Source organism: Dipteris shenzhenensis, chromosome 5 (genome assembly GCF_047967505.1).
Source record: "Dipteris shenzhenensis isolate YYH24624 ecotype China chromosome 5, Dip_SZ_1.0, whole genome shotgun sequence".
Taxonomy (NCBI): domain Eukaryota; kingdom Viridiplantae; phylum Streptophyta; class Polypodiopsida; order Gleicheniales; family Dipteridaceae; genus Dipteris; species Dipteris shenzhenensis.
The window spans coordinates 51,403,094-51,418,270 of record NC_141600.1 but is presented as its reverse complement, the minus strand read 5'-3'; the positions used below and the strand labels follow the sequence as shown (position 1 = coordinate 51,418,270).

Sequence of the window (15,177 nt, the reverse complement as noted above, 5' to 3'; positions counted from 1 at the left end):
GATCAAGAGGGGCGTATGCTCGGACAACGGATGCACATTGGTTGGGCACAGTGGGACAGTGGTCCGGCCGGGTCTTTTGGCAGATGGAGCAAATTACCCATGGAGGCAGAGGCGAGGCTTGGCACAATAGCGCATCTGCGAGGGGCAGGGCAGCGGATGAGAGAGATCAACCTAGCCATCCCTGAGTCCTGGTGGGAGGGACTTTGCGTTTGGAGGGACATCATTTGGTTGGGGCAGTTTTCTCGGACTGGTGTCCCTTTGAGGATGATGATGCAGCGAGGCAACATGCACCCCGGCTTCCACCATGTAGGACCTAGAGGCCTACTTCATCCGCTCACTGAGAGAGACCCTAAGATGGATGGGAGTCTTGATGGGATTCACTGGTAGATGATTAGAGTGGTGGGACGTTTGGGGAAGGAGTGACACATTGACCCTCCCATGACTCAGAGCAGGATGCCCCTAGATGGTGCCTCTGGCTGTGGGAGGGTAGATCCTTGAGGGAGGTCCAGTGGGATATGGGAGAGTGGTTCTAGCCCTCTAGGGGCGGCCTTGCTGAGCAGATGGACGAGATGCCCTTCTTTTCCTACACCGCATGGATTGGTAGGAGGCTTCAAATGGACTCTTCGAGGTCGAAACCCTTGAGGCAGCCGCATTGGGTGACCCAGAGAGTGCCCCAAGATGTCCGTTCCAGATTTTGGACGCGGTTATGGTCCAATTTGCGGCCGAGGAAGATACCCTACTTCTTCTGGCTGGCCGCCCACGGAGGCTTGCCCATCGGATTGTGGTTGGAGCAAATGCGAGTGGAGGGGCAGTGCCATTGTTGCTCTAGTGGTTTCCTAGAGATGATTCTGCATTGCCTTTGGAGCTGTCGCAGAGTAGCGAGGATCTAGATGGGAGCCCTCAGGATCATGACCTGTGTGCAGAGTCTTCAGAGGGACTACACTTGGGGGATGGTGGCCTGGTTGACTGAGGGAGGACACGCATTCCAGATTGATGAGATCTCCCTAGCCTACCGGATACAGGGTCAAAGCATTCAGAGGATAGCGCTCCATGAGGCAGTCCCTCCTGATAGCCTAGCTCCCCTTTCTCCTTTGGAGACAGCGTTTGGGAGGTGGTAGCCAGTATCACTGCGTGGAACATTTGGGTGGCTCACTGCAGTCTCGTGATGGGTGAGCACCCAGTTCCACCCTCGGCTACTATGGTCGCCATCTGGCAGGATATCATCTACACTCTACGCTCCACTTGGGAGCGTAGGACTCTAGGCTCGATTCTGCAAGGCTTTTTTTTTTCAAAAAAAAAACTTCATTAAGTATGAAAGAAAACCGCAAGAGCAAGCTCAAATGCGGGAGTACATCATGCCATGCATGAGGAAAAAAACAGCTCAAAATGAGCTAACGAAGAACCAAGGCAGACGCTGAAAATGCCATCTCAAACCTGAGGAAGACTCAGAGAAAAGGGAGATCCTCTCCAAACTCTAAAAAAAGTAACTCTCCTGGCAATGGCTGCTCTGGAGGATCCCTGCATGCTCTCGCCCAAATGGCCATTAGAGTGTGTAGTGTGTCGGTCCAAATACTGGCCATAGCCTGGGAAGGGTGAACCTGGATACCCTCCATCGCCTCTGTACACTTAGTTCTCCAAATATGCCAAGCTGCAATGCTAGCCAAAATCTCTCAAGACGTGTCTACTAAGGCATGAGCAGCTTTGAAAGGAGTGAAGGGAATATCCTAGAGGGAACAAGACTCTATTGAGTGTCGCCGTACAATGAGAGCTGGACTGGATCATGTCCCTCGAAAAACACCTTAGGGCCAGTAAGAGATAACCAAGCCCTGAACCCCAGGTCATATAGAAAGGTGCTGAAAATCCTAGCAACACCTTTCTGGATTGTCCTCGCTTGAAGGCTTGGCCTACAGGAGTTTTCTACATCTTCACTCGGTTGTATAGTTCCCCCACTTGGCTGTTAGCCCCAGTACCAGAGATCCCCTAGGCAGTGAGCTGGGTTTCTCTGGAACAAGCCGGTTTTCTTTCAGCCTTTTCCGATTTTTTCCATACTCAGCACCTCCGGGGCTGCTGCTTTGTATGAAGTCTTTCAAGCATTAATAGAAGGTTCCTTTCTTTGAAAATAAAAAAGGAACACACCAAACTGACTCATCTTCACTCCATTTCCTAACAAGCTTGATATTTCAAGTAAGGTGGAGGCAAACCTTCCCCCAAGGAAGAGGTTTGTCAAGACGCCAAATATAAATCCCACACTTTTAAATCGACGGGTGTAGGAGAAGAAGATTATAAACTTTCTTGGCAGAAAGATCAACAACGGAAAAAGAGATAACCTAGGATGCCCCAATCAAACTTCAATCCATCAGAGAAAAGGTAGTAAAAAGACGGGGAACAGGTTGAAAGGGTCGCAGCATGGCGGTAAGAAATAGGGTTGTGATGCAAGCCCAAGAAAAGAATACGCCAAAATTGTCTCTTGGCTTGTGGAAAAGAAAGAGTGAGACCCTGATCATCCACCACATCAGCCACCGTGGAGATTCTCAAGCAATGCAGAAAATAAGCCTTTTTAGGCTGTAGATGAGCTAACAGGGAGCAAACACAATGCTCCAATTAATGCTCTACAAGAAAAGGGTATTTCCATGATCCAGAGGACAGCCTAACCAATGTAAATGATCCAGAAGATGCTGCTAATCATGTAGCAAACGAATGGAAAAGGGACAGCTAGGAATACGACCATGTAGATGCCCAAAAATAACATGTGATATAGCTGGAATCCAATGGCCAAAGGCATCTGTAGGAAGTGTGGCAATCAAACACAAGAGCATAAGTGTCCATGGCTGGTGTTGGTCAGTAAGCAAAAGTGTGGTCTTGTGACTATCACATGGAGCGTGAATGTTTAAAATATTCATGCCCCATGCATTTGGTGCAAACAAACATAATTGTAATTGAGAATCTGGAGCGCCTTACGGTCAGCTTTAGTGCGCCAAAGGCATTCGTTAGCCCTAGAGATTAAAATCTCAAAATCTGAAAAAGACCAAGGGATAAGTAGCAAGTGAAACTGCACATAAGCCATGTTAATAGACTGCACCATCCGAGACGAACATGTAATGGCCAAGTAGACAGCTTCCAATAGTCTATCTTATGAAAAAGCTTTTGTAGCACCCAAAGTCTTTCATGGAGTGCGAATGTTTAAAATATTCATGCCCCATGCATTTTGCACGAACAAACATAATTGTAATTGAGAATCCGGAGCGCCTTACAGTCAGCTTTAGTGCGCCAAAGGCATTCCTTAGCCCTAGAGATAAAATTCTCAAAATCTGAAAAACTCCAAGGGATAAGTGGCAAGTGAAACTGCACATAAGCCATGTTAATAGACTGCACCATCCGAGATGAACATGTAATGGCCAAGTAGACAGCTTCCAATAGTCTATCTTATGAAAAAGCTTTTGTAGCAACCAATGGGATAGACCAAATGGCACAAAATCTGATCAAAGGGCAACACAAGTCCATGCCAAAAAATGTGGTGCCAATCACACTCATGCAAAGGCAAGAGTTTGGACTTTGCAAAGTTCACTTTCAACCCAGCTACATGACCATATTAATAAAAAACTTGCATAAGATGTCAAACATCCAATTAGGATCTTTTAAGAAAAAAGAAGGAATCATCGGCATAGATTTGACCGACAAAAGGAGTGCAATACCATGCAAACGCTGGTGTAAAAGTAAATCATCCATATGCATCAGTTGTGGATGAGCGGCAATGGCAAAAAGCAATGTACTGAGAGGACAACCCTGAGGAAGTGAGTGTCCTAGTGTCCATGGAGAGGAGAGGGCATCGGATAAAAGGTAAGATGTGGTGCCACCCTCATAAAGCCAATAAATCACTTTTGCCATTTTGGGTCCATAACATCATGATGCTTGTATTTGGCATATTCAATATCAATATAGGCGTTTGCAATGTTATCCATGATTTGCCTACAAGGCACAAACCCATATTGCACAGGGTGCAAGCTTGTATATAAGATATGTGATATATGCAATACCAACATTTTAGAAATGAGCTTATAGACCACAGGCATCAAAGTGATTCGCCGCCAATCTCTTGCACAAAGACCTCTTGGGAATCCAATGTAGCAAGCCTTTTTTCCAAGAGGAGGGCAAAGAGCCAAAGAGCCAAGCATCATTAATCATATACAATAAAACAGGGCTGAGCTGATCCCAAAATTCAGCAAAAAACTCCATAGTGAGGCCATCCCAACCATGGATTTGGAGGTCTCAATCTAGATAATGGCCCTTTCAACTCTTGATCTATAAATAAACCACTTTTGCCATTTTGGGTCCATAACATCATGCTGCGTGTATTTGGCATATTCAATATCAATATAGGCGTTTGCAATGTTATCCATGATTTGCCTGCAAGGCACAAACCCATATTGCGCGGGGTGCAAGCTTGTATATAAGATATGTGATACATGCAATACCAACATTTTAGAAATGAGCTTATAGACCACAGGCATCAAAGTGATTGGATCCAAGAGAAACCAAAATCGCCCCCCCATGCTGGGGTGTCCTCATCACTAATACAAAAACATTTGATTTGTTCCAATCAATGTGCACACCTGTTGCAAGGCAAAACAAATCCAAGGTTGCACTAAAAGATGTGAGGTTATGAGTGTTGGAATCCCAAAAAACAGCAGTATCATCAGCTAGCTCACTATCCAAGAGTGATAGCGGAAGTGCATGTGAATCCCTCAGGGTTAGGGTTAGGGCTTGCCCCTAATGCTCTGGAGGTATGGTGCAATTTACACCATCCTCAACACCCCCTCTTAAATTGCACTGGGTAAGTAGAGGATGCATGTACAAGACCTTTTTGTGGATTTCGTTTGGTGCATTTGATAGCATCCAAAACTGAAAAGAAACAGAGTAGTATGTGCATGTGTGACCACAGTGACTACATAGTGGAAGCATGTACAATGAGTACAACTTACGATCCTCTACATAACATGTTCAATACAACGCAGTGTACAGGTAGCTATATCGTGTGCACTCCTCTCTCTCTCTCTCTCTCTCCCTCTCTCACTTTCGCTATCAAAGACCTCCTCATTCAGTCTAAGAGGAAGTCTCAGCCCCACAATGTCTGTCTCTGATCTTAAAAACTGCTTATTGCTTCAGCCATGGCTGACGGACTGATCTAGAAATTTGAAACCTCTCCATTCTTTCTCCTCTGCTGAGTACTCGACTGTGGGCTGCTTTGTATAAGGAGGAAATCTTGTGATCCATGTATCTAAGAATCCAAAACATGCAAGGATACTTTCCAAAAAACTCCAACCTACTCTGTCATATGCCAATTTGAAATCCAAGAGTAGAATAGCAAGACACTAGCCACTTTGCATAGCCCTTTTAGAAGCTTCCCAGAAGGAAAACATATTATAAAAAATGCTTCTACCACGCACAAAACTAGTCTAACTATCATGAATAGATCTGGAAGAATGGGCTGCAAACGCAGACTGGTTACTTTGGCGAAAATCTTCTAAAAAGTTCCCAACAAAGTTATGGGTCTCCATTGGGAGATGAAATTTCTACAAGCTCCCTTTGGGATAAGATGAATGAGACCCTTTGTAAGTGAGTCAAGCATCGTACTAGAGGCCCAAATGCCCTATAGGGCTGAGATAACATGGTCCCCAATTATGTCCCAAAAAGCAATAAAAAAGGAAGGTGTCAGCCCATCTAAGCAGGCATCTGCCCTCATGGAGGGCAAGAAGTGCAGTCATGAGTCTGTATTGGTGAAAGAGGCATCAATAAATCTATCATTTGGGGTTTTACCAATACAGAATACTTTGCCAAACCATATGTCTGACATCATCTATGGCCAAATAATCAGGATCAACCAAGAGAAGCGAGGCATAAAAATCCAAAATAAGCTCCATGTGAGTAGAAGCAACTACTCGGATTGAATCATTTGAGTCAATGGGCATGTAAAATATCGGCAATGGGGCAATCGAAGGCAGCGGCAAGGAGGCTGCCTAGATCCTCTAAATCCTTTGAATTGATTGTCTATGAGAAAGTAGTCTGGGGCGCTGTAGGATATCTCGGATATGAATCTATCGTTCAAAGAGGGTTCGCCGTCGTGGGGGATAGGGTCTCCTACTGCGTTGGATGGAAAAGGATCACTCCAATGTGATGTCCCGAGGACGCCTCATGAAGTCGCTCTCGTTGGTGCTAGTGTTGTCAAATCTATAGGGTCGGCCTCATCCTCTAGCACCCCCCCAATTCTTAAAAAGCTAGTGATAGTAGTCTAGCATGGAGGGGGTGGTAGCTGAGGTCGGCAATCTTTGAGGAGGATCTCCCTATGTCCATGCATCTCAAGTAAGAACATCCCTTTGAAAGAGGGAAAGAATGAAAGAGGCCAAGAGGGAGAGAAAGAAAGAAATATTTGTTTAGGGGAGGCTAGGGGTGTCTAGCAAACCTTCTGGAAACTACTGATGAAGAGATGGAATGAAACTTGAAGAAAAATCGACATAACCAAGACAAATCTCCGTGTTGAAGGATCTCCTATCATGTGATGTCATGTCCTATGTCAATCATGAGTAGTCAAAGCTTTATGTGGGCCCAACTAGGATTCCATCAAATGTCCTAGTGTTTATGGAGCATGTCTGAGATTTGTCGTTGGCATCCTTGGTGGGATGTACTCATGGGTGACAATCCACAATGATGGTGCCCCGGATGGATGTGCACTTCCGGGAGTTTCCTCTATCTCTTGCTGACCTAGCATGCTTGAAAGTCAAGGTCTTGCACTTGGTGTCTCCCAGTCAAATATTCTCTTGTAAAGGAAAAACATGTGATCTCCTAATATCTGATGTTGTGATCCATGGTGTGTCTCATGAGTCTAAACATGAGTCGGGTGACCACATTGTATGAATATTGCGATACATCTATAATCTAGGTAGTCGATGACTCTGCTGAGATGGGTTGAAGGCCTCAGATCTCGTAGTCTCTAGGATATCTGATCAAAACATGCTCCTCGGCTTTACCTCGTAGAGTTTCACATCTCTATGGTGTCCTGTGGCTGCAAGCTCACATCCTGTCTCCATCTAGAATCGGTGGGATGAGCTGCCAATGTTAATTTGTATTGCACATCTCTATGGTGTCCTATGGCTGCAAGCTCGCGTCCTGTCTCCATCTAGAATCGGTGGGATGAGCTGCCAATGTTAATTTGTATTGCACATCTCTATGGTGTCATGTGGCTACAAGCTCACGTCCTGTCTCCATCTAGAATCAAAACATGCTCCTCGGCTTTACCTCGTAGAGTTTCACATCTCTATGGTGTCCTATGGCTGCAAGCTCGCGTCCTGTTTCCATCTAGAATTGGTGGGATGAGCTGCCAATCTTAATTTGTATTGCATGAGAAAGGTGGATTTGTAGGTATTCTAGTACTTGGATGAACTTATCCTCGCTCAAATGAAGTAAATGCTCTCTATAGAAGGTCATCTTGCTTGTGTGTGGCTTGTTTTTTTTTTTTCCGGAGGGGGGGGGGGGGTGTTTGGTTATCCATGTCGTATGGAATTTTATAGTTGCCATAGATCATCTCATATGGTCTGATAAATCACTACCGACGGTCTTTTTCCCTCACCCTTCAATTTACTAGCACTCGGGTTCTCGACACGGTGCATGTGCTAACAGATGTCCTTGCTTGCATTCGTCGGATGTTCCTAATGTCCTATTGGTGCTTGCTTGTAGGGGAACGAGCATCTACTACCCACGTTGCTATAAGCATGGACAGATCTGTATGATGACGGGGGAATGAGGATGCACCAAAAATCCAAACAAAGGGAGAGAATGTGATAGAAAGGATAACTTGTATTCACCAAAAGAGGGCTTGTGGCCCATTACAACAGCCATAGCTGCCAAAAAGTAAATACATGCTCACAACTCACTCACTCACGCCTCAACTCTAGACAAGACAATATCGACAACAGTAGTTTGTGTCCAACCGAGCAAAAGTCATCTAAGTAGCAACCGTAGTTTGGGTATTAATAGCATCAATTAGCAGCAACAATGACCCGCCCTCCTTTGGGGTTGTGCCTTATTAAGTGTTGATCTTCCATTGGCTTGGTTGCTTGTTTGCCTCGGCGCTTCCCAATCACCTCGGTGCTCTGCAATCTTCTTATCGCTTGGCTGCTGTGCTCGCGGCCTTCTAACTAGGCTGCAAGTGCCACTTCGATGCTTGGCTGTAGCTATCTCTTGGCCACGACCATGGCTCGTGGTCACCCAAGGTTAACAATCTCGTACTAAGTCAAGCACAATAAAGAGGCATCTAATGAATACAAGTATGGGGGTAAATGATTAATACACATGCCCTATGATCGAAACCATATGGATGCCCATGCATACCAACACTGCTCATTTCCATCAGCTGCAAGTTGCTCCGATGATGAGAGGTCTCTCCATGGTAGTCTCTGCTAACCCGCATCCGTCCTTCCTAACCGTCTAACTCAGTCTAGATATGTAATGATCTAGAATGAGACGTCTTTGTTTATATACAAATATTAAAGATCACTAAGCCCACTAACCCATTTTACCCCGTACGTTACATGATACACACCATAACCAAGCAAGCATTGTCTTTCTAACATGCATCATACAAGTTGTCTGAAGTTCCATTGATGTGTTGCAAATTCATTGTGCATCGTGATGTCTTCATGCAATTGGGGGGTTTAGGGTATTTGGTGTTTACATAGGACATGAGCCCTAAGTACTAGATCATTATTTCATATGTAACTAGCTGTATAGTCAATTGTTTAATTGGAAAAGGTAATGAAGAGCTGCGTGCACTTTTGCAAAAGGTGCTCTATGGTCTAGTTAGGGCTAGAAAAGGACCCTGCACACTGTTGTTTCTTGGGTTCTGTACCCATTGTCATGGACAACATCTAGCGTCTTTAGGCTTTAATATTAGCATAGTAAGAGTTCTTATTCTCCAACGAAAATCTCCAATGACAATGCAACCAAGGCATATTTCATGTTTATTTCTGTTTTACAAAAAGGAAGCCTCCCCCTACCCCCCCCACCCAAAAAAAAAAAGAACAAACAAACAAATAAACAGAAAAAGAAAAAGAAAGGAAACTGAAATCTTCTTCTTCGAAAAACATTGAGCAAACTTGAAGCCAAGTTGACAATTGTAAAGATAGCAGTTTATGAGCTCCCTTGATAACCAATGTGCTCAACCACATCCCCCAACGCGTGCATGGGGAGAATGTTGAGTGAGAGAGCTGGCCAAACATGAGACCACACCAAGAACGACATGGGGCCTCTTCATAGCTTCCTTCCCTATTCATTCCTCTAAGCCCCAAAAACCCTCTATCCTTTATTATTTGGCACATCCTTGCTATTTTGTCCACCGGGCCTGGAAAGAGTGATAGGAGAACTCAGCCCGCCGAATCTCCGTGTCCTGAAGCTCAGGACAAGCGCTCTCACACTTGTCGGTAAGCCACTGAGAACCTGGGTCCTACTCCCTAAGCCGCTCTATGGAGGCGAGGTCTTTCCTCAAAGCCCGCTCACGCTCCTGAAGCATCCTCCTCCGCCTAAGGGCGTGAGCCTGTAACTCCTCATTGCTCCTCTGGATCGCATCGGCCACCCACAAAGCCCAACCCTCGCCCAGTGTCATCTCTGACTGCTCCCAAATCCCTGCCATGACCTGCTGGATCTCCTCGTCTTGCAAGAGGTCCTCTGGAATGCGGACCCCCTCTGAGGGAGACCTCGGCGGGGCTCGGGAGAGTGGTCTGACATCGTGGTACCTACTAAAATCCCGGGAGAGCCGCCTCTGTGCAGTGCCCAATCCCCAACGTAGAAACGGTCTAGTCTCTCAAGCAGTCCATCGTGTCTCCTCTGTCCAGGCTGCTAGGTATCCTGCTGAAATATGGCTCTCGCAACAGGTCCCTACCACTGATCATGAAAATGAACTGCTCCCAGGTGCTACGCTCTACTGCTGGCATCTCAGAGAAGGAGACGCCGCCCTACTTGTCTTTCCCAAACTCGAGGTTGTTGAAGTCCCGTCCAACAATCCAGGAGTCTACATCCGGAAGACACTCTGACAGCCTCCTCCAAAAGGTCGGGCGGTGCTGTCTGCACGTTGGGGCATACACGTTCAGGATCCCAATCCTGGATTCTCCCGTCCTAACTCCCATCCAACCTGCCCGTCCTGGGATAAGCTCGCTCTGATCGTAGACCTCTGGAGCCAAATTCTATGAGACTGAGATGCAGACCCCTCCGCTTCGTCCTACTACTGGGGACCACTCCTCCGGACCTCTCCCTGGGAGGAGGTGGTGATGCCGTCTGATGTCTGCTGCTGAGAACATATGCTCCTGGATCAAAGGGATGTCCATTGTCCACCCTACCATTGCCCTCTGCAACTCCTACCAGAGTATTAGGTACTGCGGTTGACTACGAGCACGGTCATGGAGCCCGTGCACGTTCCAACTCACTATGGTCCAGCTCATGAGGACGGGGGTGCAAAGAACAAGGCTCTCCTGTGAGTGGGTGCCTGTTCCAAAAAGACTGCCTTATGTGACTTTGTCGAGGGTTTGGAGGGCGAATAGTCCGTGTATGTGCGACGATGTACTAGGGTGGATACCGGCTCAATGCCGATCTTCCGTGCCCACTTCATCATGAAGGAGACTTCCACCCCGAACCTCTCCGCACACTTTTGGAGGGGCCAGTAGTATACATGATCCACTGTTGCCTCAAGCGGCAATCTGATAACTCCTACCGCCAAACCACACATCGGCTCCTCTCGCGTGAAGCTCAGCTGAAAATTCACCTCCGTACCATGGGCGTACCAAAGATCCAGTCCCCGTGCTCCCATCCACTCGTCCATCATGCATGAAATCTGATCTCCCATAATAGCATCAAACACCTCTGGGGTCCACTTCTCCAACCCTGTGGAGGCAAACTAGAAACTCGAAACGGGGCGTGTCTGAGAGCCCACTACGCTGATCAAACCCCCCTCCCGTGGTTGCAGGATCTTAAGCGTTACCTCCAGCGGTAAAGGATAGGAGTCCGCGATCTCCTGGTAATTCCAGGGTCCCAACCTCCAGAAGTCCTGTGGTAAGGGGTGCCCAGGCTGTAGGTGGGGAGCTGCTGACCTGGAGGACGAGCCCTATCCCTCTGGCTCCCTCCCTGAATGGGCCTGATGCTGCAGTGAGGGAGCAGAAGGGGACGTCATCTTACCCTTGCCTGTTGGCAGGGGTGTCGAAGCAGGGGAGGGGAGGGAGGCTGAGGAACCTGCTACAGAGGTGGAGAGGGGGGCGGGAGGAGGTGGGGGGGCGGAGGGAAGGAGGCGGGTGGTGAGAGTGATCATAGCAGGAGAGGCGGGGGAACCCAAGGGGGGATGGGGGGGGGAGTGTGGGGGAAAGGGGGGAGGGATCTAGAGGGGGAGGCCCCCAATAGGGGCGATCACAAGCTCCCCCTACTGATCAAGCTAGCCGGGGCTCTGGATCCACTCCTCCTCAACCAACATTAGCCACTGCTGATTCTACCTGCCCTTTACTAGTGATTACACCTTGGAAATTGTCACATTGGATGCCCATTTTTTTGCTACTACTGTTGGTCTGAAAATTGCCTCCATATTTCTGCTCGTTTGGTGCTGTACATTACTGGTCGATTGCTTCACTCATTGCACTAGTTTTGTGGTTGAGCTCTTCCCTTCTGCCCGCACTCTTCTGCCTGCACTTGATCATTTGGAGCTGTCATACCAAATCAGTTCTATGGCATCTTCATTTTTTTCCTCCTAGCAAACCAGAGTGTAAATGCTTCTAATACGGGAAGGAATATGGGGTGTTGTCTCTGGTGAGGAAGAAAATCCAGGCTTATCCCCCGAAGAAAAAGAACAACGGAATGAGAAAGCTATTGCCATCATTGGTCTCAGCTTGTCTAATTCTGTAGCTCATCACGTCGACTTCAAATCCACACCAAGGAGATTTGGAATCAACTAGAGAGCCTCTTTGGAGGCTGATGATTGGGTCTTTAGGCCCATTCTATGTATGCGCAAAAGAGTCAATAAATGGGTTCTCTGCCCTTGCTTTTAGTGAATGAAACGTTTTCTCCTTTATATGGGTCAATAAGGTTCTTTGCCTTGGAAAGTCCTAAAATGATGTATTCATTTGTTTGTTTTCTTGTGTGTGACTCCATGTCCCTCATGAGTCCCTGGAGCCAAGAGGGGGATGTATTGTGGGAGCCATGTATTGGCTTTGATAGGTCTATTTATCAAGCCTGGCATGCGAGTTGGTGCATTGGTCTCCTAGACCTCTGAGTTGGTCATGCATCCATGCATGATGACCCTCTGAGCCATGCTAGGTGAGCCTCTGAGTCTATACCATGCTCAGTAGCCTCTGTGCCATGCTCACTTTCTCTAAGTTAGCATGGGAGCCATGTCTAATTCTAGACCGTCATTGCACAATTTGATGACCATCATTGTCATGTTCTATTCTTGGTTCCATTCCAGTAGTCACTCACCTTTCCTCCATGGGGGGGTGTTAGGAAATGGAGTCAAGATGAGTCAGTTTGGTGTGTTCTAGTGAGTTTCTAGGGTGAGTTCTAGTCTAGTGTGTCCTATGTATGCCACGTGTCACATTGGGAGTTATCCCATATGCATTGGTGTTTCATATGTTTGTGTGTGCTCTTTGGTCTACAAGTATCAAGCCTAAAAGCTCTTTGGTCTACATGTGAGTACTTTCATTTTGGTTCATTGCTCCTGTCATTTCATTTCCATTCCATTATTTCTTTATTTAAGTATCATTATCTCTCTCCCTAGCCTACCCTCTCTCCCTCTCCCTCTCCACCATGTGCCTTCAAAGCTCCCTCTCAGACAAAGGCTTCTCTTATGGAGTTGTTTGGTGGGCGCACTACCGGTGGGCTCTTTCTTGTTAACTAGATGCATAGCTTCCTCAGCGGGCCCATCTTCTTCTCATTCCAGGAAGACAGTCCCACATCTGCTTTGAACTTTCCCAAAAGACTTGGGACTTATCTTTATGCTCACTTTCCTGGTATCTCTTTTGGCAGGTAGTTTTGGTTGCTTGGGAGATATGCCTCTACTCTGGACTATGTTCAGTTCTTCAGTTGGTGTCGTTCTGGGTTCTATGGTCTTTATATCATGCCCGTAACACTCAGTTGTACAGGCACTCCTCTGTGGATGTTTATCATTTTTTCCGTTCCTCCCTACATCCCTCCCTTTAGGAAGTGCATTCATTGGGAGAACTTCCTCTGGCCTTTAGAAATGCTTTTACTTTTTGAGTAGTAGCTGAGTGAGGAGCAGCTATGAATGTACATTTTTCCTTAATGAGATAGTCTCTTCTATTTCCCCCCCCCCCCAAAAAAAAAAGAAAAAAGAAAAAAGAAAAAAGTGTGTGTGTGTAAAACCATTGATATTACCAGGAATGGGTTTGTGAACTTTATGCCATGCATGAGCCATCCATGCTATGAGCTTTTCTCAACACTTCAATGCATCTTCACGAATTGGCTCATGTTTGTCTTTAGCACGTGCATCCTTTTTGCCTTCTCTATAGCTACCCCCAAGTTTTGTGGCAATCCAGGGTTGCTGAAGATCGGGCTTCAAGCTTCTTTTCCTTTGAGTTCTCTCTCTTTTTTTTAGCCAAGGCCGCCGCCTCCTTTTCTACCTTGGTCACAGACTCCTCTCAATTGACCATGTTCTTGTGCTCAATCTTGGTTCCCCTCAATTCTTCCCTTGTGCGCTGGAGCTATGGTCAGCTGCACATGGATCCTCAACTCTGAATTTTGGATTCTTGATGGACTTCTTCTCTAGCCTCTACACAACTTTACTTTTGTCCTAACCAGTGTCTCAGCTTTGAATCCAAGTTGTGTCCTTTTTTTTGCTATCAAAAACTAATTCTTTGGAATACATTTAAAAGCTCCCTACTCACTTGTAAGAATTGGAAAGAGCAACAAGCAAACCAAATATCAAGCAGACACCACAAGATGGGGAAAATTCCAGTGAGATGAAGAGTTCTGATGGATTTAAAAAGTGCTTACAGGCCACCAATTATGACAACGAACATGGTCATCAGGGCTGTAGCACCGGTTGCAATTCTTTTACGCACGACCACACTCCCAAACCACACCAGCAAAGAAAAACTTCCATATATTACGATGAATAATGTGCCAATGCCAAGACCATTTATAAATCCAGCCTGGTGGCCAAGCTTTTGTGCGGATTTCAGTGCAGCTGAGTATGCTTGATTTGCCTTTGTCTCACCAGTAAAAGAGTATACAGTGCGAACTTGTGCAATAGTCTGTTCACACAGCTATAAAGTCAATGAAAGAAAATGATAACAGAGCACTATGTTTGCCAATTTCAAAATTTCATCCTGATGAGATAATTTTGGCAACAATATTATGTAAAAGAAAAGAGGTGACCTGATCTACAATAACACTGGCTTGCGCATTTGCATCCTGCTTCTTGGAGGAAATATTACTGATCATGGATGCTTGTAATGCTGCAGCGGCAGCAAGCAGTGGTACTATCCCTAGCGTTACTAGTGCCATTTGCCAAAGTTGTAAGAATCCAATAAGCATTCCACCAACGAACGTAGCAAGGAAGTGTATTAGGTTTCCCATCTACAAAATTCCATGATTTCAATCAGAAACATCGATTTGATAGCTTGCTCATGCAAATCTTGTATAGCTTTTGGTACTTTTCATCTTGAAATTCCTAGAAACAAACACCAAAAGATTCTGATGTGGATTATTCCTCATAAGTATGTTTTATCGGTTCCAGGCATACTTTCCAGGTAAGAGGACCTTTTTTCTATTTTTATTTTCATTTTTGTAAAAAGGGAACTTTTCGTAGATCATAATTACAAAGCACACTTAAGCCTCTTTCTCCTCGCCAAAATGAAGTTTTGGTCTTGGAATATTGACTTTCTGGGCTGACGTACCATGACACATCCTGTGTCACTTCCAAATTAATTAGCATTGATTCCAGGGATCAAACCTTTTCACTGATGGAATCTTGTATGAGCAATGTGTCAGAAGAAATGCTTTCAATCATTTGGCCTGTTTGCAAGTGCATGTCAAATTGCTTCATATCCTGTTGCAGTATTGCTTCTAAATACTTTGACCTTATCTTGAATGCCTGCCGCTCTCCAGTGTAAGTCCAACAAGATACCTCTGCAAGGA

General features: G+C 45.9%; 1 protein-coding gene across 1 annotated transcript in view; it reads right to left on the bottom strand.

The window, feature by feature from the left end:
* The window catches only part of LOC147902165 (ABC transporter B family member 1-like), a 69,667-nt gene that overhangs the window by 24,871 nt on the left and 29,619 nt on the right, over positions 1-15,177 (bottom strand). The window contains exons 4-6 of the mRNA XM_087374444.1: positions 14,993-15,168; positions 14,416-14,616; positions 14,032-14,291 (exon numbers count right to left, since the gene is read on the bottom strand). Of these exons, the coding sequence (XP_087230570.1) occupies positions 14,032-14,291; positions 14,416-14,616; positions 14,993-15,168 (637 nt within the window). The remainder of the gene's footprint in view (positions 1-14,031; positions 14,292-14,415; positions 14,617-14,992; positions 15,169-15,177) is intronic.